Below are 24,541 nucleotides of genomic sequence, written 5' to 3' on the forward strand. Positions count from 1 at the left end.
AAGATGAGAACTAAGCCATGAGAACAAGTTAGGGTTGTGCCAGGAACAAACTCAGGAAGCGATTTTTTACTTTTTACTGGGGAACATCAGGCCTGTTACATTTCAGTGAATAAAAGTTAGCATAGAAGGGTGCTGTTAATGTGGGAGGTTTTACAAAACAACCAGTCAGTCAGCTGGCAGAATTGATGTGGTAGTGAATGTAAAGGAGCCAAACTTTAAAGGATGGAGAAAGAAAGCAGTTTCTGTGAGTAGGTTGGTCCTCCTATTAAGAATCCCAGGCCTGTGGATTTAGTTGCTGGCCTTCTGATTTATGAGCAGACACCGAGGAGGGGGTCACCCTCCACTTCACACCACATATGACAGTGGGTAGCAGTCCTATACTAGACACAGCCCTATGAGAGCAGACTCTAGGGAACTCAGGTCTCTATTCTACTTATGTGTTGTTCTAGATCTCCTGAAAGCTGGTGTGTTTTGTTTTGTTCTTTTAACAAATGCAGGGTTTAATCTACTTTTTAAATGTGTTTACTGAGCCTCATGTATAGACGTATATCACAGTGGGGTGATTAACTATAGATCCTGGGAACCGCTTCACCTGCACCCACATGAATGAACGAACTGGTGGGAGGGCCCTGGGTGTGGAAGAGCTAGAATCAAATGTCAGGTTCTTGCTGAGGTGACCCATCTCTAAACAGACCCACATCACACATTCTGTGATCCTGGTCATGCTGTCCACATCTTTTGTCTGTCTCAGACTATTGCAAGGCCAAATTTATGACATAAAGGAAAAATAAGGCTTTAATATGTAGTTTGGGAGGCATATGAAGGTAACTGCCAGCATTTGGTTCTTTCATAGTTTCTAGAGTGTTTGGGCTTTATGTGTGGCCATGTTTAGATCATTCCGTCTTTTTTTTATTGACTTGCTCTGTATAACTACGAAGACTTTCCTGAATTGCTAATACCACTTAGTGTCAAGTCTGGAAGGACCTTTGCCACCTTTGAGGGCTTTAATGGAGCATGTGTTTTGTTCGTGCCCCTTTTCACCAGCAACAGCTATCATCCAGGTTGAAGATCAGAATACAGGTGCAATTGAGAACATTATAGTTCAAGTAAAAAAGGAGCCAGATGCAGAGCCCGCGGAGGGGGAGGAAGAAGAGGCCCAGCCCGCTGCCACAGATGCCCCCAACGGAGACCTCACCCCTGAGATGATCCTCAGCATGATGGACCGGTGATGGCAGGGCCTTGTCTTCACCAGGACTGCTCAGGGCTGTGTTTAAACGGCCTGCATCTTACTTTTTCTCCCTTTTTCTTCTTTTGGCTTTGGGAAAAGCACCGTTTTACACCGTTTTACCAAACATACTGAGAACTAAAACTTCAAGGATGATGTTAGGAAAATGTGATTTAACTAGAACTTGCCATTTGATGTTAGCAAATCATGGAATGTTCCGAGTCCCTGAGGGTTTACCAGGAAGTGCTGAGGACAGTGTTGACGCCTAACTGGTTTCTTAGATGGAAACAGAGACATTGGACCCTCCTCCTTGCTATGGTAAACCACTCCAGAACAGCCACCGGGTTGCCCAGAGTTCTACGGTCTTCTTCCCAGGAGAGTTTTTAATTGTAAATGCAGACTTGGGAAGGACTTAGACTTTTAAACTGGTTTTTGCTTTTGCTTTTTCCCTGACTCCCTTTGCTTGGAGTCGGCTGCACACCAATAATACGGCATGCTACGATCGGTTTTTGTCCTAAAGGCTTTGCCTCTTTCTTGGCAAAGTTTCTGGTATGGTCAAGCTTGTAAATAACTTTTTTTACATTTTAATCTTTTCCATTAATTAAGAGGTTGAAAAGAAGTGCAGTGTAAGAAAACCCAGCATTTTAATTACCTGCAAATTAAGTTACCACAGACTGTAGTGTGTAAATGTTGACAAGGAATTGGATTGCAATCATGTAGCAGAACGGCACCCAGACCACTGCCCACTAGAGACGGACGCCCATGTAGAAGATCGTGATTTCCAGCCCATGGAGCCAGCATTTGAACCTTGTACAATTAACTTTCAGTTATAATTTCCCATCCACATTTTCTTTGCTCTGTTTGTAGCTGAATTTTCTGTTTTTTAAATCCTCTGTTAAAGCAGAAGGGTGATTATGAGCAGGTCACAGCAGTCCCTTAAAAGCTGGGCCAGAAATTTTCATTAGGTCAGTAATTTAAACTTTGGATCTTCAAAAAAAAAAGGGGGGAGGGGGGTTAATGATGTGAAGTGAAACCAACTATAAATGATTCTTGCACATGAACTGTCACGTTTAAAATGTGTTTTTTAGAGAGCCTCAGTCTTGTTGATTTCAAACACTTTTCTCTTCTGTGTATTGCTTTTAAGAGAGCCATCAGCTGTCAGACTCTAGGTTGATACATTTTGTACTTAGCTGTACTGTGTGATATTTTTCATTATTTTAGGACACCAACATGAGACCTGTAATAAAATACGTAATGGGGTTGAAAGCTGGGGAGGAGGATCTACTGCTGTACAGCTAATAAATCATAACGGATTAACAATGCTTCAAACACTGTCTTGTGTGATTCCTGTCTAATGAGAAGCCCAAAGGGGTCCGCGTGTGTGGCCTCAGGTGGTACAGGCCTGAGGTACAGGCAGGCTGTGTGGCCACTTCCTCTTTAGCAGATGGGAGGTGATCTTGGCAGATGGTGGGATACCTAGTGCATCTGTTCCAAGTTTTAACTCCCTGAAAGTGTGTGTGTGTGTGTGAGTGGATGGACATCTGCCATTCTCTATGATCCCCTTTAGGGAGTGGGTTCCCCATGGCCACGGGGGTGGGCCACAGAGCCTAGAGTAGAAGGGGCTGGTGGGGAAGCTCTGTCCTCAGGATCTCCGCTCAAAAAGGGTTAGGATCAGTACCTCAAGCTCTGCCAACTACAGGGGAACAGAGGGAAGCTGGCCAGTCTGTTTGACGGGAGGCAGAACAATGAGCAGGAGAGACACCTGGATAGCACAGCTGCTTATTAGCACCACAGGAAGCAGGAGGCAAAGGGAGTTGTGTTAGGAAGTTTACACATTAGTGGAAGGACATCTTGCTTCTGCTGGCCATTTCTGGGCAGATTGCTTTGGCAAGGTGAAAGCTTCAGCCAATAATTTTAGGGTTTTTTAACGAATTTCAACTTTCCAGTTTTCAGTGAGAGGTAACACAAAGGACAAGATGTGTGTAGCCTTTGGCTGGCTTGTGCTGTCCATGCAGTCAGATCTCCAGGAAAATATGTCATCTGGGGCCTGAAGACTACACCAGGCAGTCAGTATTTCATCTCCATCCCACCCATGGGCTAGCCCCCACAGGGACCAGAGTACCCGCTACTAGAATTCTTTCACTGAGCACATAGCTTTTAATAATTGTTAGGTATTTATAATAGAAAATCTCTGCAGAACAGTGAGATGTTTATCTTCAGCAGAGCTTTTATTTCTCATTGTATACACTCATGTTTAAAAGTTTAAATGTGGATTTGTTTTAGAGGAAGTGCAAGAAAAGTGACATGCTCATGGGAGTTGCGGCTGAAAAGGGATTCTCCATTGATAATCCTATGTGACTTCATTAAAACTCTGCCCAGCTGGTGTGGCATTGACGCATGAACCTGGAGGTCACAATTCGATTCCTGGTCAAGAGCACATGCCTGGGTTGCGGGCTCCATCACCAGTAGGGGGCGTGCAGGAAGCAGCCAATCAATGATTCTCATAATTTGTTTCTATCCTCCCTTCTCTGAAATCAAAAATATTTTTAAAAAATACATAGCCCTACCCGGAATGGCTCAGTGGATAGAGCGTCGGCCTGCGGACTGAAGGGTCCCAGGTTCAATTCCGGTCAAGGGCATGTACCTTGGTTGCGGGCACATCCCCAGTAGGGGGTGTGCAAGAGGCAGCTGACTGATGTTTCTAACTCTATCCCTCTCCCTCTCTGTAAAGAATAAATAAAATATATTTTAAAATAAATAAATACATACATAAAGCCTTCAGCAAAAACGAGTTCTCATTATTACTCCACACCTGAGAACTTAATGGGGAAGTTCCCTGGCCTGTCTACAGCACTCTTCCCCACTGTTAAACTGTGGTAGGTACTGGAGTGAGAAAATAATTAATTACATCTAAGTGGTGTTGCCTGTCAACTGCTGCCCAGCTCTTGTCTTTTAAAACCATCTGAGGGAGCCTTGTGGCAGCACTGGGAGGTGCAGCCTGGCCTGTCAGCCTGTGCTACTGGAGCAGGCGGGGCTTATTCCTCATTAGGACCTTTTAGCATTTCCTGAGCGCCCACGGAGTGTCATGCTGTCTGGAACATAGGAGCCGCTTGAACAAGCTAAGGCCTCCCCCTCTCACTGAGTCACTCACTGCTTGTTGGAGCGGAGTCCCATGCGTTTACTTGGTCTGTTTGTTTTGTCTCTGTCACCCTGAGTGCCAGCAGTTAATGAGGGTTTGTGGCTAGCTCAGCACCCCTGGTCTGATCTACATGCTGGTCCTGGTTTCCTTCTCCGTAGCCCCCTGCGTTCCCTGCCAGCACTCGCTGGACCATAATGACTGAGGCCTCCGGAGTCCCCACCTAGGGAACAGCTCCAGCCCTTTGGCAGTCATTCCCTCTTTTAGTTCTCATCCTTGTTATTCTAAACAGGAAAAGCCTAATGAGGTGGCGTTTTTGTGGTTATGTTTTGGAGTCCTAGGGTTGCCATGGTAGACTTGGCAAATGTGAGTGTTCACTGAGTGCCAGGCACTGTTGTGAGCACATCTCTTAATATTGAATCCATACAAGCAGCACTTAAGTAAGTTAATAGTTCCAGCTGGAACTGGAACTGGAAGCCCAGAAAGGTTAAGTAACTTAATGTCAAACAGCTGGTAAGAGATGGCGTCAGGGCTTGAATTCAGGCAGTCTGCCTTTAGAACTTGCATTCTTGACCACTCGGCCGTGGTGAGTTCTCACCCTAAAAGCAGTTTGTGGGTTCTATGTGGTCTTCGAGAGAGTTCCATCTTAACCAGATCTTGACTCCTTTCAAGTTGAAAGGCAGCGGAGCAGGACCTCCTCTTGCCTCTGTTGGCAGGAATTCCTAGCTCCCTCTCCAGCTGAGTCCTCCCGTCCTCTGGTCAGCTCTCAACTCTCACACCATGTTGCTTGAGGGGAGAGATGGCTGCCCCCAAGTTGTTAATATTCAGTTTCTACTTTCCACTTTGTCCCAGTCCTTGGTGGACCTCAACAAAGGGAGATGAGAAGGTGCTCGCACTGTCTCTGAGCCCCAAGGTGAGGAGGGGTAGCTGGAGGTGGGAAGGAAAAACCAAGGAGATTTCTGCCCAGTATCTCTCACCTACTCGTGGTTATTTCACCTGTGCCTAGCTGAGCTGTGGGCAGGGCAGAGGGGAAAAATTAATCCCCTCCTGTGAACCTTCCAAAATCTAGGTCCTTGGTCTTTTATAAGCCAACGTGCTTCTCAGGGCTGACCTTCTGATCCCTCCCAGCCCTGAAGGCAGTAGCTTTCCTCTCTCCTAGTGGTTCCCCCTCCCCAAATCCAGGCCAGGGAGAATGCATACCCAGAGGAGGACCCCACCCCCGTGTGCCTGGCCGCCTTTATTATTCACTCTGTCCCTCCCTGAAGCCCTCTGGTTTCAGGTTTTAGTCCCAGCTGCCCCCTGAGCACACACACGTGGACTTTCTCGCCTGACGCAGCCAGAACCTGATGAAAGCTGCGGAACCTCTGCCACAGAGAAGGGCGTCACAGCCTCCAGGTTAGAAGTTGCGAGAGATTCCACACTCCTGCTGAACAGATGCCCTTCCTTCCCGCCCCCGTGTTCACCTCCCCAGCTGGGCTTTTCAGGGTACTAACCAGGATGGGCCGGGGAGGGAATCCCCGAGCGGACAGCACCCCCTGGTGCTCGCTGCAGGGACTGCGGTATGGGGTAGAAGTAGGGGGCTAGAAACCGCTAGAGCTACAGACGAGTGCGCGACCCTGCAGGCCACACCACTCCCACCCGTCGGGCCTGACGGATTAGCTCCTGCGCGACGGGGTGGACGGGCAGTGGGGACTCTGCCTTCCTTCCGCACCCACGTAACCGGGCGACCTCTCCAGGCCCGCGGAGGCGAGGGCGGGGAGGAGCCGGGCTGGGGGCGGCCTGGCAGGAAGCAGCGCGTACCTTCCGCTGCAAGAGGAGCAGGTGGCTGCAGTGCGGCCCGGGGCCCCAGGCTTCCTGTGCGCGCCTGGCAGCTGCAGTTTCTCCTCGGAGCTCCTTGGGCCGCCCCCGCCGCCTGGCCCGGCCCCATGGCTCAGACCCCCGACGGCATATCCTGTGAGCTGCGAGGTAAGCGCCGGCCCTTCTTTGCCTACTTGTCTGGGAGGAAGCAGTGCGGGCCCCCAAACCAGGCCGACCCAGAGCCCTGGGGATGCCGGGCAAGCGTTTCTCTCTGCTCCTTCGGAGGGCTTGCTACCCCAAGATCCACTCCACTCCTTCCTTGCTGGCTCATAGATGAGCCCAGGCCCCTAGCCTGGTATAGACCATGGGCATGAATTGACCTCCATGGGAGGACTAGAGTCACCCAGCAGGTTGCCCTCCCACAGGCGAGATCACCAGGTTCCTGTGGCCCAAGGAGGCAGACCTGCTGCTGAAAACCTGGCTACCAGAGCGGGAGGGTGCTGAGCAAGGCCACGTCCTGGTATGGCAGGGGGCCAGCCTGGGAGGGTGCTGTGGCCCAAGCAGAAAGAGCCTTTTGCCCTGAACAGGGTGTCAGGCACTCTCTCCCCCCAGGCGCTGCTGCGATGGAGAGCCTACCTGCTGCACACCTGCCTCCCATTAAGGGTGAGTCCGTCCCGGGCCGGCCACCACCCACCTGGCCCTCCAGCAGCTTCCTTGACAGGAGGGCTGCAGCACTGTTCGTCTTGTCCTGTGGACTCTGCCCTTCCAACAGCACTGGGCTCAGGCAGCAGGCTGGACTGGAGTCTAGGCCCAGCCGGCTCTGAGCTCCAGGCTGCACAAAGGACTGGGCTCCCAGGAGGGTGGGGCTCCGGCCTTGGTCCCGGCTGACCCAGGCCGTCCACAGGTGGACTGCACATTCAGCTACCTGGAGGTCCAGGCCATGGCACTGCAGGAGACACCCCCTCAGGTGAAAACCTTAGTACCCGCCTACCAGGGCCTGCCTTCCCCTCCCCCTTCCCGTCCCCTCCCCCACACATGGAGCCCAGCCAGCCCAGCCCACCACCTGCTCTCCCCAGGTCACTTTTGAGCTGGAGTCCCTGCCTGAGCTGGTCCTGGAGTTCCCTGGTGTGGCTGCCCTGGAACAGCTGGCCCAGCACGTCGCTGCGGCCATCAAGAAGGTCTTCCCTCACTCCACCCTGGGGTGAGGCCCAGCACCTGCAAGGGACTGGCAGGGAAGGGGGGCGGCAGGGGGATGCTCTGGAGACAGTGGGCAGCTTCACACCCCAGAGGCTGGAAGCGCCTTTCTCTTCTCCTCTCTCCCCCTCCTCAGGAAGCTGTTCCGGAAGCCCACGCCCCCCTCCATGCTGGTTCGTCTGGAGAGAAGCAGCCCCTCAGAGGCTACCGCACCCAGTAGCCCCTGTGGTAAGGGCCACGGGGGGCTCCCAGCCCACCCCTTCCTGCAGCCCCAGCCCCCAGGTTTGGAGGTCTCCCAAACTGAACAGAGCCACCTGAGGTACAGCCACCTCCCAGCTTGGGTCTGATCTTCACCATCTTTTGTCTCTCTCCTCCCCCCACCTGACCCTGTCATACCCCTGGCACCTCCCCAGGTGGCTTCTTGGAGACGTACGAGGCTCTGTGTGACTACAATGGCTTCCCTTTCCGAGAGGAGATTCAGTGGGTGAGGGTAGGGCCCTCTCTGGGGGGCTCCGGAGACATCTCCTCCCCATGTGCATTGAGTCCCTCCCTGCTCCTGGCGGCCCCAAGCCAGCTGGAGACACTTTCTTCCTCCAGGACGTGGACACCATCTACCATCGTCAGGGCTGCCGCCATTTCAGCCTCGGAGACTTCAGCCACCTGGGCAGTCGGTGTGTGGCCTACCAGGACTGGGGAGGGAGGAGATGCCATGACCCACTTTCCTGAGCCTCTCCATGGAGCGGGATGCTGGGCTTGAGATCTGGCTGGAGGACCCTGAGCCCTGCCCCTGCCCCTTCTCCCACCCAGGGACCTGGCATTGAGCGTGGCTGCCCTGTCCTACAACCTGTGGTTCCGGTGTCTCTCCTGTGTGGACGTGAAGCTGGTGCGCGTGTAGGAGCAAGGAGGGGGCGAGGGTGTGGGGACCAGGGTGCAGCCACTGAGCCTCCCCTCTGGTTCTCAGAGCCTTGAGGTCTTGGAACAGATTCTGCACATGATGAGTCAGTCGGCCCACCTGGAGGAGCTGGTGCTGGAGACCTGTGGCCTGAGGGGGTAAGGGAGACAGGAAGGGCTTGAGGAGGGGAGTTCAGGCAGTTGGGATTGGGAGGAGTTGGGAACCCAGAGTCAGAGTGACAAGCCTGGGGTCTGGTCCCCAGAGACTTTGTCCGGCGACTGGCCCAGGCGCTGGCAGGCCACTCGAGCTCCGGGCTGCGGGAACTCAGCCTGGCGGGGAACCTGCTGGATGACCGAGGTATGGCTCAGCCTGGGGAAGGGCCCGGGGTGCGAGCTGGAGAAGGGGGGACCCACAAGGTTTGCCCCTACCCCCAGGCGTGGTTGCACTCAGCAGATACCTGGAGCATCGTCCTGGAGCCCTGAGGAGACTCAGCCTAGCACAGACAGGGTTGACACCTCGAGGTAAGTGGAGCCAGGGACGGGGTAGGGCTGGTGGAGCAGGTGTGGGTGGGCCTGAGCCACCCCCTCCTCCACCACCAGGAATGAAAGCTCTAGGCCGGGCACTGGCCTCCAACGCCGCCTTTGACTCGGCCCTGACCCACCTGGATCTTTCTGGAAACCCCGGGGCACTGGGGGCCTCGGAGGACAACGGGGTGAGTGGCTGTCTTTTAGGGGCAGTGACTGGGGGCGCTGCGGGTAGTGGGGTGTCAGAACGCTCTGGGCGAGGCGATGCCTGACTCCTTTCCTCTCTGCCATCCCATCCGGCCACCAGGGCCTCTACAGTTTCCTGAGCCGCCCTAACGTCCTGACAGTCCTGAATCTCGCCGGCACCGACACCGCCCTGGACATTGTGAGGAGGTGGTCAGGGGGCAGCGGGGGGGAGGGATGATCAATAGGGCTGGTCGCGGCTCTGAGGCCGGTGGGTAGACTGGAGGGCAAGGCTGGCGGGAGGGTTCAGTCCTCTGGCCGGTGCAGCCTACACCCTCCTCCCGCAGCTCTTCGCCGCGCTGTCCCGCGGCTGCTGCGCCAGCCTCACCCACCTCGATGCTTCCAGGAATGTCTTCTCCCGCACGTGAGGAGGGCGGGCGTGGTCAGGGGTGCGGGGGGCCGGGGGTGGGGGTGGGGTCAGACTGCCGGGAGCCGCCTCCTGCGCCCGGAAGCCCACTCCTCCCGGTTCTCCCACCAGGAAGTCCCGGGCGGCGCCCGCCTCGCTGCAGCTCTTCCTCAGCCGCGCGGGGGCGCTGCGGCACCTGGCCCTTGCAGGCTGCAAGCTGCCCCCCGACGCGCTCAGGTGAGTGTCGCTGCCCGTGGCCACGCCCCCCACCTGTGCGGCCATCAGCCAAGCCAGGCTTCCAGCACTTCACCCCGCTCCGCTCCTATCGGACCCATAACCTTCCCAGCACCCTGGCCCTTCCTCCTTGGTATTTGTTCGCGTCCCGGGGGCCCCTGTCCCAGCTCCCGCCACCCCCTGTGACATTCCCTCCCAGGGCCCTTTTGGAAGGTCTCGCGCTCAACACGCACATGGGCGACCTGCACCTGGACCTCAGCGCTTGTGAGGTGAGCGCGGAGCCCCAGCGCCGGGAGTGGGGCTGCGGGAGCGGGGGCCCTTGGCCGCCCGAGCCTCCCCACCTGCGGCCCGTTGCCTGAGCGCGCTCCGCTTCCACCCTCAGCTGCGCTCAGCGGGCGCCCAGGTGATCCAGGACTTAGTGTGCGATGCTGGCGCAGTTAGCTCCCTGGATCTGTCGGATAACGGTGAGGCCGCCCGGAAACCCGTCCTCCCACTATCCCCCCAATGCCCACTCCACCCGCATTCCCGCAACATCGCCCATGTGTGACCCAAACCTCCCCCAGGCTTCGGCTCGGACATGGTGACTCTGGTGCTGGCCATCGGGAGGAGTCGGTCCCTGCGACACGTGGCCCTTGGAAGGAACTTCAACGTCCGGTGCAAGTGAGCCCCCATCCCACGCTTGGGCCTCCCAGACAGCACCCCCCCACCCGGCCCCCACTCCCCACCCCAACTGTGGCCCATGCCCACAGGGAGACCCTGGACGACGTCCTGCACCGGATTGTCCAGCTCATGCAGGATGACGACTGTGTGAGTTCACGGGACCAAGTGGGATTCTCAATCAATGGGCCCCTGTGACCCCCCCCCCCACTCCTGCTCCCTCAGACCTTGTGACCTGCCCTCCTTGCTGACCCCTGAGTGACAAATGGCTTTCTCTTAACCCAGCCGCTGCAGTCTCTGTCTGTGGCCGAGTCGAGGCTGAAGCTGGGCGCCAGTGTTCTGCTTCGGGCCCTGGCCACCAATCCTAACCTGACAGCCCTGGATATCAGCGGCAACGCCATGGGAGACACGGGTGCCAAGATGCTGGCCAAGGCGCTACGAGTTAACACCCGACTCCGGTGGGCGGGGTCAGAGGGGTGGGGCCAATGGGGAGGAGGGCGTGGCTTGGAGGAGTTTGCTGGGCTAAGGGGTGGGGCTGAATGGAGGGGGATGAACTGGGTCCGTTGGTTGGGTGTGGGCTGAAGGAGCTCCGCCCCCGGCTGAAGCCCCGCCCCTCCCGGCCCAGGTCTGTGGTCTGGGACCGGAATCACACATCTGCTCTGGGCCTGCTGGACGTGGCTCAGGCTCTGGAGCAGAACCGAAGCCTGAAGGCCATGCCTCTGCCACTGACCGACGTGGCCCAGGCGCAGCGAAGCCGCCCGGAAATGACAGCACGTGCAGTGCATCAGGTGTGGGGGGTCCCTTCTCTGCTGCTCTGCTCTCCGCGGTGGCCCTCCTCCCCACCACTTACCAACATCCCTTGTCCCTAGATCCAAGCCTGTCTCTTGAGGAACAACCACACAGACCAGGCCTCTCCTGCCAGCACCTCATGCCAGCAGCCACTCGGTCGGGTCTCTAATCCCTCTGAGCAGGTCAGTGTCCCCTCCCTAAACCTTGAGTACAAACAGAAGATAGGGAGATGGGGAGAGCTGTGGCACCTGGGAGCCTCCATCGGTCTGAAGGGCTGGCTTTCTGGGGGCCGGGTGTCTAAAGTCCATTGTTCCAGATAATTCCCTCTCCTTGGTCTGGAGAGGAACCAATCATTCCTGAAGTAGTTCCCCCAAATAATACCACTGGCAGCCTTTTTATTTATTATTTTTTTCTTTCTTTCTTGATTAAGGTATTACACGTGTCCTTATCCCCCTATCCCCGCCCCCCCCCCCCCGCAGCCTTTTTAAAGCATTTAATTAGGCTCTCCTTTTAAAGATGGGAGGTGTTTAAAAATCTTCCCTCAATTCCCCCCACCCATGTAGCCCCACATGTGACTTCCCATTTACAGGTCTCCCTTCCCCTCTTCCCTGACCTGTTGTGGCCAACCCAGTGACCTTTCTTCTGGCTTCATCTCCCTCCGCTACCTTCCCTTTGTGAGAAATGCTCCCACCTCTCCATTCCCAAATCCCACTGCTCTCCCAAGCTCCAGAGCCCAGGCACCTTGACCCAGACATCCTACAGGGGCTTCCCACTCTATATATTTTCAAGTGATGGCATTATCTCCCACAAACTCTTCCCTCTACCCTGGGCCCTGTCTCCCTGGTGCCCACACCCATGAAGTACTGTGGACAGAGGTTTGAACCGGGCCTCTCCTGCCCACGTTGGAGCCTGCATAGACCTCTTCACCCCCATCCCAGCTCTCCCTTGCCCCCCTCCCTAGTTCTTCCTCTATGGTGCCTCACTCCCCTTTCTTCCCACCTCTCAGTCTATTCTCCAGGTGGGTGGTGAACAAACTGAGCTTCTAAAACACAGACATGACTAACCGCTCCTTTCTTTCTATTCTGTACACTTAGGAAGTATATATAAGGTCCCTGCAATGAACCAAAGGAGGCACTGCTCTCCCTCCTTGAACAGATAGGCTGGGCCTGGTGGTATTGGGTTCAGGACCTCACACCCTGTTGAAGACCCTGGGAAGGAGGCAGTCAGGGCTTGGGGGACTGGAAGGGACCAGACTGAGACTGATTCTTTTTTTTTTTAAATACATTTTTATTGATTTCATGGAGGAAGGGAGAGGGAAAGAGAGATGGAAACATCAATGATGAGAGAGAATCATTGACTGGCTGCCTCTTGCATGCCCCCTATTGGGGATCGAGCCTGCAACCCAGGCTTGTGCCTTTGACCAGAATCGAACCTGGGACCTTTCAGTCCACAGGCCGACGCTCTAGCCACTGAGCCAAACCAGCTAGGGCTGAGACTGATTCTTGATGCTCCTCAGGAAGTGAACGAACTTTGCCAGTCGGTGCAGGAGCTTGTGGAGCTGCTGGGCTGTGGTGCTGGGCCTCAGGGTGAAGCCGCTGTGCACCAGGCCGAGGATGCCATCCAAAATGCCAACTTCTCTCTCAGTGTGAGCACACCCTCCCATTATGAGCACCCTTCTCCTCTTCGTTAGGTGTCACCTTGAAACTCCTGTTCCTCTTTGGTCTCCAGATTCTCCCCATTCTATATGAGGCAGGAAGCTCCCCAAGCCATCAGTGGCAGCTGCGGCAAAAGCTGGAGGGCCTCCTGGGGCAGGTGGGCGAGGTCTGCCGCCAGGACATTCAGGTGAGATGGTACCCTTGCCCGAGCCCCACCTCCATGTGTAGGCTTGACCCCGCCCCATAGGCTTGACTGGGTTAATATTCCCTGAGTTAATATTCTATGGGGGTCAGAGCCTCAAGCCATCCAGTCTAGGCCCTAGTCACACCCTCACCATGCTCTGACCTTTGCCCAGGACTTCACTCAGGCCACACTGGACACAACAAGGAGCCTCTGCCCACAGATGCTGCAGGGACCCAGGTGGAGGGAGCAGCTAGAGGGGGTCCTGGTGGGCTCAAGGGGCCTCCCAGAGCTGCTCCCAGAGCACCTGCTGCAAGATGCCTTCACTAGACTCAGGTAGGCTGAATGGGGCTGGGGCTGGGCTGGGCTGGGCAGAGACAGCACACTGATCCTTACCCTTTCTTGCCCTCAGGGACCTGCGGCTGTCAGTCACAGGGTCCTTAGCAGAGAGCATTGTGGCTCAAGCTCTGGCGGGTCTGAGTGCAGCACAGGATCGGCTGGTGAGGGGAAACTGCGCTTACACACACATACACACACACTGCCTGGTAGGGACTCTCTCATGTCTTCTGGGGTCATAAAACCCAGGGATATTTTAGGGTTCCCTAGGTACTGATGGGACTATGGCTGGGGCCCTACCCACCCATCTCTGGGGTGCCTGGTATTGCAGGTGGAGAGTCTGGCTCAGCAGACAACAGTGGCAATGCCCTCTGCCACACTGGCCCTGGAAGAAGGCCAGCCCACCCCCTTTGGGCCTGGGAAGTTGGAAGGCCTTTTCTTCCCTGAGGAGAAGGAAAGGGAGGATGAAGAGGAGCGGAAGGTAGGTGCTGCCAGAACTCTGGGCCTGGAACCCTAGATCTTCCCATCTTGTTCTGGAGTGTGGAAGGTGGGGAGGCTCACTTGCCCCAGGCCTAGTTTGTGCCCTCCCCAACAGAACGACAGTCCTCCACAGAAATGGCCTGAGTCCAGCCCCTGTCTGCACCTGGTTCCCTCCACTCACAGTAAGTCAGGGCCTGGGGGAAGGGGAGTTACTCAGTTGGGCTGAAGCTCCATTAGACCTGAACACCTGGACACAGTCATTCAGCCCTGTTGTCCTGGAAACTCACCCTTGCCTGGACCAGGCCAGGACACCCGTGCACCCTGCAACGTTGGGGTCTGCTGTGGTCAGTCAGCATGGAGCAGGACCTGAGCAGAACAGGGCCTGGACACTGTCTCCACTCGCGCCCGCCCCCCCCCCCGCCCGCTCCCCCGTTTCCCTCCCCCCAGTACGCGCATGACGCGCCGCTCGCTCGGGGCCGCGCTCAGCACCATGGACAGCGGCAGGGAGGGGCTGGCAGGGGGGAGGGGAGCGGGCGGCGTTGCCGGGCCCCTCCCCGCGCCCTGGGCGGGTCCCCTGCCGCCTTAGCGCCGCCACTGCCACCTCCCTGAGCTCCTTCCTCCGTGCTCTGTGCTCTTCTGGTGCTCTCCCCTCAGGTGCTGCTGAGGAACCGGAGCCCGAGCTGGCGGCTCCTGGAGAGGATGCGGAGCCGCAGGCGGGCCCATCTGCACGCGGCTCTCCGAGCCCTGCCGCTCCCGGGGCCATTGCCGGCCCGCTGCCTCGCATGGACCTGCCACCCTCCGGGCAGCCTCTGCGCCATCCGACCAGGGCCCGGCCACGGCCCAGGCGCCAGCACCACCACCGCCCGCCGCCTGGGGGCCCTCAGGTGAGGGTCCTCCCCCTCCAGAGGGGGTGGGATTGGGGGTCGCGGGTGGCCTGCTTGCTTCTCAGATGATGGTGGGCAAGGAGGTGGGTTGTGGAGGCCCAGAATCACCTGGTCATGTGGCTACATCCTGGATTCTTCCTGGCCACCCCCCACCCCAGGCCATACCCATGTGGGGTCATGGGTGTTTGGGCTTTGTTAAGGGTGCACCTGGGTGTAGAATCAACCCTGCCTCAGGTTGGCCTGCTGTATGGGTGGATGTCCAAGAAAGGGTGGCTCTCTTATCCAACATCCCTCAGGGTTACTGAGAGGTGCTGGGCTCCCTGACTACAGGGACAATCCTGTGTCTGCTGCACATCTGGATGGTGTGGGGGGGAGGTTTATGTGTGGACCGGGTACTGGCTGGGTAGTGGGCACAGGCAGAAGGGGAAGAGGAGCTGGCTTGAGGCCCCCCAGAGGGTCTGACGCAGCAGGCCCGAGCTGCTGAGCAGCAGCAGGCCGGGTGGGGTGGGGGTGGGGGACGCTGCAGGAAGCTGTTTGGAGTAGAGGGGGTGGCAGGTGAGAACGTGTGACCCAGGGGATGCGTGGGCTCCAGCCTGCTAGTGACTGGGTGGTTCAGAAAGTGTAGGACACTCCCTGGGACAAGAATAGGTGTGGGCGGGCGTGTGTCCAGGGCCAACTGTGGGTGAGGTATGTGAAATCAGTGTATTTGCCCACTAGCTGGACAGGGAGAGCTTGCATGTCGGTAGCCCCCTAGGGTCATCCCAGCTCCCAGCTCCTGGAATTGCCCAGAGCAGACTGTTGGACACGGGAGGTGGAAAGAACTCACAGTTGCACTCAGCCTTGACACCTGACTGTCCCCCAGGTGCCCCCAGCGTTGCCGCAGGAAGGAAATGGGCTCAGTGCCCGAGTGGATGAGGGCGTGGAAGAATTCTTCTCCAAAAGGCTGATCCAGCAGGATCGCCTGTGAGTGAGGGGCAGCTGCAGGGGGTGGGAGCGGGTGGGCTGCTGCATGGGCCTTCCTACTTACTGTTTGTTGGCTGTTCCCACAGCTGGGCCCCTGAGGAGGACCCAGCCACCGAGGGTGGTACCACCCCTGTCCCCCGTACACTGCGAAAGAAGCTGGGCACCCTCTTTGCCTTCAAGAAGCCTCGTTCAACACGGGGGCCACGGCCTGATCTAGAGACCAGCCCTGGGGCAGCTGCCCGCACTCGAAAAACCACACTTGGGGACCTACTGCGGCCACCGGCCCGCCCTGGCCGTGGGGAGGAGCCTGGTGGGGCTGAAGGGGGCACCGGCAGCCCTGACCCTGCTCGCAGGAGCCGGCCTCGCTACACTCGGGAAAGCAAGGCCTACTCGATGATACTGCTGCCTGCTGAGGAGGAGGAGGCAGCATTGGGTGCCAGACCTGACAAGGTGAGGCCTGGTGACAGGGGCGAGGGCTCTGCTGGAACTGCGGGCACTGGGCTCTCTCCCCACTCTGGCATCTCTGACCCCAGAGGCGGCCTCTGGAGCGAGGAGACACAGAACTGACCCCATCCTTTGAACAGAGGGTACAAGTGATGCTGCAGAGGATTGGCGTGAGCAGAGGCAGCGGGAGTGCCGAAGGGAAGAGGAAACAAGTGAGTTTGGGGGGGACACAAGTGTGAAGTGAGGGGGCCGGTGCCATGTGGCTGGCTGTGGGTGACGTATGTGACCGGGAGGAGATTCATGACACAGGTCTGTTCCACCCCCTCCGCCTCAAAATAGTGAACCCTTCTTCCCCCTTGGCTTTGGCCCTGGCCCAGGCCACTGCTATCTCCTCCTTGGAGGTGTGACAGTCCTTTCTCTGCAGATCTAACAGAAATCTGACCTTGTTACCTACATTTGTAACAGCAAGTCATCTAGGGGCTTTCTCTTAAGCCTCTGCCCTGACTCCTAACTCTGCCTCAAGGGCCTGTGGGGTCTCAGCCCTGGTCACTGCTTTTCTCACTGCTCTCCACCCCTGGTTGCACCTCCCGAACCAGCTCATCACCACCCATGGGTTGGTTATACAGGCTCCTCTCCATCCATCCCTGCATTTCCCTGTGAGCCTTCCCTGACTCTCCCATCACTATCTGGCTAATGCCACTCTGATCAGTCCCTAATAAGAACTACATTATAGAAAGTGAATCAGAGAATTAAGAAATCACATTGTGTGTGTCTGTGTTCCACCACCCCAGACTTTGAACTCTAAGAAGGCCAGGACTGAGTTTGCATGTTGCCCACATTTATTTTTTTTTAAATATATTTTATTGATATTTTTACAGAGAGGAAGGGAGAGGGATAGAGAGTTAGAAACATCGATGAGAGAGAAACATCGATCAGCTGTCTCCTGCACACCCCCTACTGGGTATGTGCCCACAACCAAGGTACATGCCCTTGACTGGAATCGAACCTGGGACCCTGGAGTCCACAGGCTGATGCTCTATTCACTGAGCCAAACCGGTTAGGGCATGTTGCCCACATTTAGTGGTAGTTATAAGAACAAGGCTAGGGTAAGGGTGGTGCGCAGCTGAGCTTGACTTCCCTATTTCCTACAGAGCAAAGATGGAGAGATCAAGAAAGCTGGCTCAGATGGTGAGATCCTGGGCTAGGGCAGTACATTTTGGGGGAGGGGGATGTTCTGGGAGAGGGGTGGGGAAGCCAGGTTTTCCTTCTCCTCACCCCCAAGGCCTGCTGCCTGAGCCCCCCTGACCTACTTTGCAGGGGACATTATGGACAGTTCCTCGGAGGCCCCTCCCATCTCTATCAAGTCCCGCACCCACTCCGTGTCTGCTGGTGAGTGAGGGCCACTGTGTGTGGTGGGGGAATACGCAGGTCAAGCTCACTTCCAATGCCTGGCCTAGGTCTTGGCTGAAACTCTTCTCCTTGCAGACCCCTCATGCAGACCTGGGCCAGGGGGCCAGGGGCCTGAGTCCACCACCTGGAAGACACTGGGGCAGCAGCTGAATGCAGAGCTTAGGAGCCGTGGTTGGGGCCCACACGATGGTCCAGGACCCCCTTCCCCTTGTCCCAGCCCACGAAAAGCCAGTCCCTCCCCAGACAGCCTGGGCCTCCCAGAGGATCCTTGCTTGGGCCCCAGAAATGAAGGTAAACGGGCATGCTAGCCCCCACCCCAATACTGGACTGGGGGCCGGAGGAGTCCCTGCTGGGAATTTAGCTCCTCTGGGGACCCTGAAGGTAGGGGACAGGGCTGGAGTGGTGGCAGCTGCTGGGACCGTACACTGATACCCTGGCCTCCCCCAGATGGCCAGCTGAGGCCGAGGCCTCTCTCGGCAGGGCGACGGGCAGTATCTGTGCATGAGGACCAGCTCCAGGCCCCTGTTGGTGAGGGGACACTTCCCTGTGTGCTTGAGTGCAGGAGGGTGGGCTCCGGGCCTCCCTTCATGGCTCTGGTGAGGGGGCCACTGGTGGTGTGAGGGGTGAGAAGCCAGGGAGCAAGGGTCTGACAGCCCTTCCCATGAGTCCAGGTTCCAACTCCAAAAGAGCAACTTCTGCTCGGGCAGGAGGACACAGGGGAAGGGGAGGCTCTGAGCAACAACGTGTGCGTGCATGTGTGTGCACTGGCACACACTGGGGGCAGAGGGGTGGGACAAGCAGCAAGCACTTAACCTGCCACAGCCTTTCTGTGTCCCTCAGAACGGCCTTTAAGGCTGCAGCGGTCCCCTGTCCTCAAGCGAAGGCCAAAGCTTGAGGCACCCCCGTCACCAAGCCTAGGTAAGAAGGGGCTGGACTGGTTGTTAGGGTGGCAGGACCGCTCAGTCCAATTCTGACCTTCCTCTCTCCCCCTCTCCTTTTGCAGGATCTGGCCTTGAAGCCGAGCCTCTGCTCCCACAGTATACAGAGCCCTCCAGCCCTGAGCGGAGTCCACCCTCCCCAACCACAGACCAAAGAGGCGGCCCCAACCCCTGATCCTCTCCTTTCCTGCCGCATGAGATTATTTTATTAAAAAACTCAAAGCAGAGTGTGGAGCACTGTTTGTCCACCCAGAGGCATAGACCTATATGCACACATTCTCCTACGTGGTCACATGACCCCTCACACCTGGGTTTGCTCGGATTCCGGCTGTGGCTCCATCAGAAAATGCAAGGCCCAGGCCAGGAGCTGGGGAGGGAGCCTGGGAAGAGAACCAAGGCTGTAGGTGAGGGTTTGGGGAACCTTTTTTCTACCAAGGCCATTTGGATATTTATAACATCATTCTCAGGCCTTACAAAATTATACTTAAAAACTAGCCTGCTATAAGTGGCCAGACATTTAGTTAATTCACCCCTAAGGCCTTGGCAGGGCCAGACCAAATGATTTCGAGGCCCTTATACGGCCCCTGGGCCGGACATTTCCCACACAGAGCAGGACCGCCCCAGGCACTCACCTGGCAGCTTGGACCTGGGCACAGAGAGAAGTGCAGGGTGGAGCGTACTTATATTGGAAGGCGGAACCATCACGATGCTTCTTTGGTGGGTCCTGAAGAGGATGTGGTGTCTGGAGAGGGGCCAAGAAGGACCCCTAACCCCATCCAAGGCTACCCCAGCTCTCCTCCCAGCTCTATCCAAGGTTCACCCCATTCTACCCTCCAGCTGTAGGGGGACTATGCTCACCCAGACAGGACTGGACTCCAGGACTCCCTCGGTGGTTCTTATCCTTGGAGAATGCTGCCAGTTCTTGGGGGGCAACCCTAGTTCCTTGAACTCCAGTCTAGGTTTCTGGGGCTGGGGCCTGGTCACATCGGCCTGATGTGAATTGGGGATGTGACCAAGAGGTGACAGACTTGGGGTACTACTCAGGAGTGGGGAGTTGGTTATATGGCTGGGCTGCGGGGAGCTAGGGGGCAGGGGGTGGGGGGTTGAGCAGATGGCTGGCTGGGACTGGGAGCTGCCCTTCTGCCCTGTGTCTGGAGCAGCCAAGGACAGGGCAGGCAGAAGGCTGACGCTGGCACCGCTTTCCTGTGATGACATGTGGCTGCATAAGGCAGGGTTTCCTGGGGAAGAAGGGACTCACTGTGAGCATAGCCCTCTCAGCTCAGACCAGCAGAGTGACCTATGACCTTAGGCAGGTCTCCAGGGGCCATGTTCGTCCCTTTCATAGCTTCCTGTGTAGCCCGGGCAGTGTTTTGGCTTCAGCACCACCTTACCTGAGGAACTGAGTGAGGAAAGCGAGGAGGACAGGGTCAGCGACAGGTCCTGAAGAGCGGGGTCTGGTGGGGGCAGCTCAGGGCCTAGGGGAAAGGCTTATCAGCACTGTGGGGACCAGACCCCCAGATATTCCCCTCGGGACCTCTCCAGTCCTTACCCTGTGTCCTCTGACCTGCGCCCAGAGAGTTCAGGACTTGCTGGTCATCCTCAGAGATGTGTAGCCATAGGCTGGGGACAGTGTACACAGCTTCTCCCTGTGGAAGTGAACTGTCAGCCTGGCCCTTGCCAAACTCCTCACCCTGACATTTCCCAAGGGAGGCCCTAGACTGACCATGGCCAAGTGGCTTGAGGTGGCCCAGCGGGTGAGCGGGGGTGCCGTGCAAGGGCCTGACAGCATCAGACAGCTCTCAGCCAGGCGCACTAGTGCCCCCTGATGCTCCTCTTCTCCCTGCACCTCGTCCAGAAGCTGGGTCAGTGAAAGGCCTAGAGTCAGGGGGGCAGGGTTGGGCTGAAGTTTGAAGATAAGGGTAGCGTGGGTGGGGAAGAGGCTTACTAAAGGAGCAGGAGGTCATAGCTGGAAAGTCACTCTACAGAGTTGGGATCAACCCCCACTTACCTGCATTGGAGGAGGCCGACTCTGAAAGGTGCTCCCTACAGAAACAGAGGGGACAGGCCTGAGGAACAACCCTGAGGCCTGTCAACACGTTTGCCATCATCTGACCAAGTCACACCTGGCCCAAACCCAATTCTAGACTCACTCGAGGCAGTCTTTGAGCTTCTTCTGCACATCTGGGTCCTGGTTGCTAGGAAAAAGATGGTGATAGGCAGTCAATGTTACTAAGGACCCACGCCCTCTCACCCAAAAGGCCTAGGCCAGAGGTGGGGGAACATTTGGCCCTCGGGCCATATAAGACCCACAAAATCATTTGATCTGGCCCTATCAAGGCACTAGGGGTGAGTTAACACATTTCGAACCGCTCAGGAGTTTTCTCGTGTTTCGCGCGCCATCTGTTAAGGACCGCTCACGAGTGTTCTCGTTTTTCACGCCCATGGAAAAAGATACTTATGCAAATTTTGTTTGGTCCCTCTTCATAGAGGAAAATGTTTTACGCAGTACCATATGTTAATAAAGTACTAGGAACTTTAATTGTTTAATTGTTTTTGTAAATAAAAATGTTATAATTATTGAAAAACAACACCTAAAGTGCATTATGATGATTTAAATAACGTGCAGTTTGCCCAAAAACGTGCGGTCCCTGGCGTATGTCTTCGAGATTTCTATGCGGTACCCAATGTGTTAATTAAATGTCTGATCAAATATAGCAGGCTAATTTTTAAGTTGATAATTTTGTATGGACTTCGAATGATATTATAAATATCCAAATGGCCCCTGGCAGAAAAAAGGTTCTCCACCCCTGGCCTATGCCAACGCCAGCCAGGCCTGGATAGGGAGAACAGCTGGAGGGTGGAGGCACCACTTACCAACCAATCACCCAATCCCGGGGCTGCTCCGTGGGCATTAGGCTGAAGCGGTGCACCTGCAGGTAGAACTCCGCGGGCTAGAGGGGTGAAATCAGGGATGGGTCTCAGGGGCTGTCACGGAGTCAGGCCAAGTAACCCGCCCAAGCCAGCCTCACCACTCACCGCGCTGCCCTCTGCCACTTGGACTCGGACCTCGCAGTCTTGCAGCAGCAGCAGCCGGCCTTCAGCTCCTCGGAAACCAAACTCCTTCTCTTCCCTGCGGAGAGCTCGACCCTCACAGCCTAGCCGGCGGAAACTGAGTCCCGCCCGCCTGGGGCCCGCCCACCTCGAGCCCAGCTGGGTTCAAATCCTCTACGGTCCTGTGGCGCCTTTCTCACCAGTCCGAGGCGTCCAGAGTTTCCCGCGTCACCAGGCACCGGACGCTGTGGGTCCCGTCGGACACAAGCAGCGCGGCCCCGACATCAGACTTGTCAGGGGCGCAGGACGGGCCTGGGGCCTCGGCTTCTGCCTCCTGCAGCACCTGACGACAGCAACGGGCGTCAATTCCACCGCCCTGGGGACCCACCCCAGTCTCCGGGCCCTAAGGGGCTGGGGGGCTCACCTGAAGCAGCTGCCCGGCCCGTGGACTTGAGAGTCGCTCTAAGCCCAGGACCAGCTCTCGAATCCACGGCCGCAGGACCACGCTCCTCAACCTCGCCATCCCCGCAGCTGAATTTAACGGAGCACCGCTCACCCAGGTTTCCCGCGGGCGCCCGGTCCCGCCTTTCAACGGAAGAGGAAATGCATGACCGCTGGGCGGGACCTGAGATCGAGGCCCCGCCCATGTGCGTGCCCGCGCGTGCGCACGAGCGCATACAGTTAGGGAATTTGCGTGCAGATTCCTGTCGGCTCGATTAGGTTCTTCCCTGCTTGTTACCTCTCTGAGCAACAAAGCCGGAGACTCTTCTGGGCCGTCCGTCAAAACTCCCTTGGCACCGGGCAGGAAGGGGTCCAGGGCTGTTTCAGATGGGGAGGGAGGAACTGGGGCCTGAGGCTGCGGCCTAGGGTAGTCCGAGGGAATTGGCTCGAAGCCACTTCAATGCCGTGTGACCCGAAGGACTCCGTAAATATTATAACTCAGTTTTTCATCTACAAAATTAGTCTTGTAAGGCCAGTAGAAATATGACACACAGCACTCAATACGTATCACTCTCCCCTCGGATTGGCCAAGCACCGCCCCCGCCGCTCCCCAGGCTCCGGAACGCGGGACGAACAGTAGCGTCATGACGTAAGAGCACACGAAGACGTCTCTAGCCCCACCAGCGTTGCCTAGGAAACGTGGACTCCGCGTTCCACGCTCCGTAGCTGGCCCCTTGACGTCACGGTCTGGATGGGAGGGCGGGGCGAGTGCTACCGCCAGGGGCGGGGCGGCGCGGGCCGGCCGGGCGGCCGGGCTGTGCACCTGCGGGGCCGCCTGGCGCAGGGTCCCGGGCCCGCCCGGCCCCGCCATGGCCAGGCCACAGAGAACCCCGGCGCGCAGTCCGGACAGCATCGTGGAGGTGAAGAGCAAAGTAAGGGCCCCTCCAGTCCTAGCTCCGGCTTCGGCTCTAGGTGCTTCCAATTCCCTCATTCTCCCCTCCCTGGCTCCTTGGTCCCGCCACCTTTTTCTCTCCACTATCCTTCACTTCCCATTCTCTGGCTTTTCTCGCTTTCCCGCGCCCATCCTTCTTCCTTTCCCTGCCGGCCTCTGGAGTCCCTGTGGCCTGGGTTACCTGGAGGGCGGGGAGAAGACCTTGGACAGCGTCCCTTGTACTGGAGCTGAGGTCTGGGCACTAGGCTGCAGCTGTTGCCGCAGCCCGCTTTCTCACCCCTGCCACTCCTCGACCTGTGGTGAGAAAGGACGCAGGCTCCCTCCTGACCCCTCCTCTCCCCCCACTCCCTGCCTCTAGTTTGATGCCGAGTTCCGACGCTTCGCGCTGCCCCGCGCTTCTGTGAGCGGCTTCCAGGAGTTCTCGAGGTTACTGCGTGCGGTGCATCAGATCCCGGGGCTGGATGTGCTGCTTGGCTATACAGATGCTCACGGCGACCTATTGCCTCTCACCAACGACGACAGCCTGCACCGGGCCTTGACCAGTGGGCCCCAGCCGCTGCGCCTGCTAGTGCAGAAGCGGGGTGAGGAGAATGGGGTACAGTGGGCAGCCTCTGTGGGGTAGGGTGACAGGGCAGGTCTACAGGGATTAAGTTCATGCCCAGGGTGTTCAGGCTTCACCCTCAGCAATCCCTGCCCTTGGGCTGACCTCCAGGTGGTAGGAAATAGTTATAGTGTCCCCTTCCCCCTGTCTGGGCCTGAGGGGAAAGGGAGAACAGGGTCTCTGATCTCAGTGTCTCCCTCTCCAGAAGCTGACTCCAGCGTCCTAGCCTTTGCCTCCAACTCTCTGCAGCGGCGTAAGAAGGGGCTCCTACTTCGGCCAGTGGCACCTCTGCGCACCCGGCCACCCCTCCTAATCAGCCTGCCCCAAGATTTCCGCCAGGTTTCTTCAGTCATAGATGTGGACCTACTGCCTGAGACCCACCGGCGTTGTGCGGCTGCACAAGCACGGTTCTGACCGCCCACTAGGTTTCTACATCCGAGATGGCATGAGCGTTCGTGTAGCTCCCCAGGGCCTGGAACGTGTCCCAGGCATCTTCATCTCTCGCCTGGTACGAGGGGGCCTGGCTGAGAGTACAGGGCTGCTGGCAGTCAGTGATGAGATCCTCGAAGTCAATGGCATTGAGGTGGCTGGGAAGACCCTGGACCAAGTGACAGATATGATGGTCGCCAACAGCCACAACCTCATCGTCACTGTCAAGCCAGCCAATCAGCGCAATAATGTGGTGCGTGGGGCATCTGGGCGTCTGACAGGCCCTCCCTCTGTCGGGCCTGGGCCTGCTGAGCCGGAGAGCGATGATGACAGTAGTGATCTGGTCGTTGAGAACCGCCAGCCTCCCTGTTCCAATGGGCTGTCTCAGGGCTCTCCGTGCTGGGACCTGCACCCAGGCCACCTGCGTCCAAGTGCCCGCAGCTCTCTGCCATCCCTGGACAATCAGGAGCAAGCCAACTCTGGCTGGGGGAGTAGCATGCGAGGAGATGGTAGTGGCTTCAGCCTCTGACACACGAGGAAGCAGTCCATGCCACTCCAGGGGACTCCTCAGTGGGGTTTTAGCTTGTTCATAGGGCCTTCTCAGTATGGGGAACATTAAAGGTTTTCTACAAATGCAGTGACGGTCCTTCTGTGTCCCAGCCCCAGCCTCCTCCCTGATCCCACAGCCTTGCCTTCTGCCCTGGACATGAGGCCGGAGTGATAAGGGCAGCAGAGAGAC

At 57.2% G+C, this 24,541-nt stretch overlaps 5 protein-coding genes across 8 annotated transcripts in view; 4 read left to right on the forward strand and 1 right to left on the reverse strand.

Moving 5' to 3' along the window:
- Nucleotides 1-2,554, forward strand: part of CTCF (CCCTC-binding factor) — a 40,238-nt gene extending 37,684 nt beyond the window's left edge. For 2 of the 3 annotated variants that reach the window (XM_014464941.2, XM_023763121.1), the window contains exon 12: nt 1,045-2,554. In XM_014464941.2, coding sequence (XP_014320427.1) covers nt 1,045-1,229 — 185 coding nt within the window. In that variant the 3' untranslated portion in view covers nt 1,230-2,554. The remainder of the gene's footprint in view (nt 1-1,044) is intronic. The other variant, XM_023763122.1, reaches the window with a different exon arrangement.
- The window catches only part of PSKH1 (protein serine kinase H1), a 287,836-nt gene that overhangs the window by 69,950 nt on the left and 193,345 nt on the right, over nt 1-24,541 (forward strand). The gene's annotated exons all lie outside the window — the stretch shown is intronic.
- CARMIL2 (capping protein regulator and myosin 1 linker 2) lies at nt 5,859-18,555 on the forward strand. The gene is made up of 39 exons (XM_023763055.1): nt 5,859-5,920; nt 6,098-6,326; nt 6,771-6,821; nt 7,063-7,125; nt 7,235-7,359; nt 7,489-7,580; nt 7,766-7,836; nt 7,950-8,023; nt 8,160-8,235; nt 8,314-8,402; nt 8,507-8,601; nt 8,679-8,765; nt 8,844-8,956; nt 9,076-9,153; nt 9,299-9,375; nt 9,490-9,594; nt 9,791-9,860; nt 9,974-10,055; nt 10,155-10,251; nt 10,341-10,398; nt 10,534-10,706; nt 10,874-11,036; nt 11,118-11,219; nt 12,554-12,682; nt 12,766-12,879; nt 13,049-13,209; nt 13,286-13,373; nt 13,541-13,690; nt 13,805-13,871; nt 14,344-14,573; nt 15,436-15,536; nt 15,623-15,986; nt 16,070-16,192; nt 17,132-17,168; nt 17,298-17,369; nt 17,466-17,681; nt 17,838-17,918; nt 18,231-18,308; nt 18,394-18,555. Exons 1-39 carry the CDS (start codon nt 5,859-5,861, stop codon nt 18,501-18,503), a joined length of 4,353 nt encoding a protein of 1,450 aa, XP_023618823.1. The 3' UTR covers nt 18,504-18,555.
- Nucleotides 18,512-21,974, reverse strand: ACD (ACD, shelterin complex subunit and telomerase recruitment factor). 2 transcript variants are annotated; one of them, XM_006099429.3, is made up of 12 exons: nt 21,804-21,974; nt 21,580-21,722; nt 21,365-21,458; nt 21,203-21,279; nt 20,479-20,523; nt 20,337-20,371; nt 20,052-20,203; nt 19,893-19,974; nt 19,720-19,803; nt 19,187-19,566; nt 18,961-19,052; nt 18,512-18,708 (listed from the first exon to the last, which is right to left on the reverse strand). In XM_006099429.3, exons 1-12 carry the CDS (start codon nt 21,900-21,902, stop codon nt 18,630-18,632), a joined length of 1,362 nt encoding a protein of 453 aa, XP_006099491.1. In that variant the 5' UTR covers nt 21,903-21,974; the 3' UTR covers nt 18,512-18,629. The 2 variants fall into 2 exon arrangements, with proteins under 2 accessions (XP_006099491.1, XP_023618896.1); XM_023763128.1 differs by having other exon boundaries at nt 19,878-19,974; nt 21,804-21,973.
- PARD6A (par-6 family cell polarity regulator alpha) lies at nt 22,601-24,439 on the forward strand. The gene is given in 4 exon segments (XM_006099433.3): nt 22,601-22,752; nt 23,131-23,353; nt 23,579-23,760; nt 23,762-24,439. Coding segments are annotated over 4 exon segments (1,038 nt in total). The 5' UTR covers nt 22,601-22,689; the 3' UTR covers nt 24,332-24,439.

The sequence above is a fragment of the Myotis lucifugus genome, unplaced genomic scaffold (assembly GCF_000147115.1).
Source record: "Myotis lucifugus unplaced genomic scaffold, Myoluc2.0 scaffold_274, whole genome shotgun sequence".
Classification (NCBI taxonomy): domain Eukaryota; kingdom Metazoa; phylum Chordata; class Mammalia; order Chiroptera; family Vespertilionidae; genus Myotis; species Myotis lucifugus.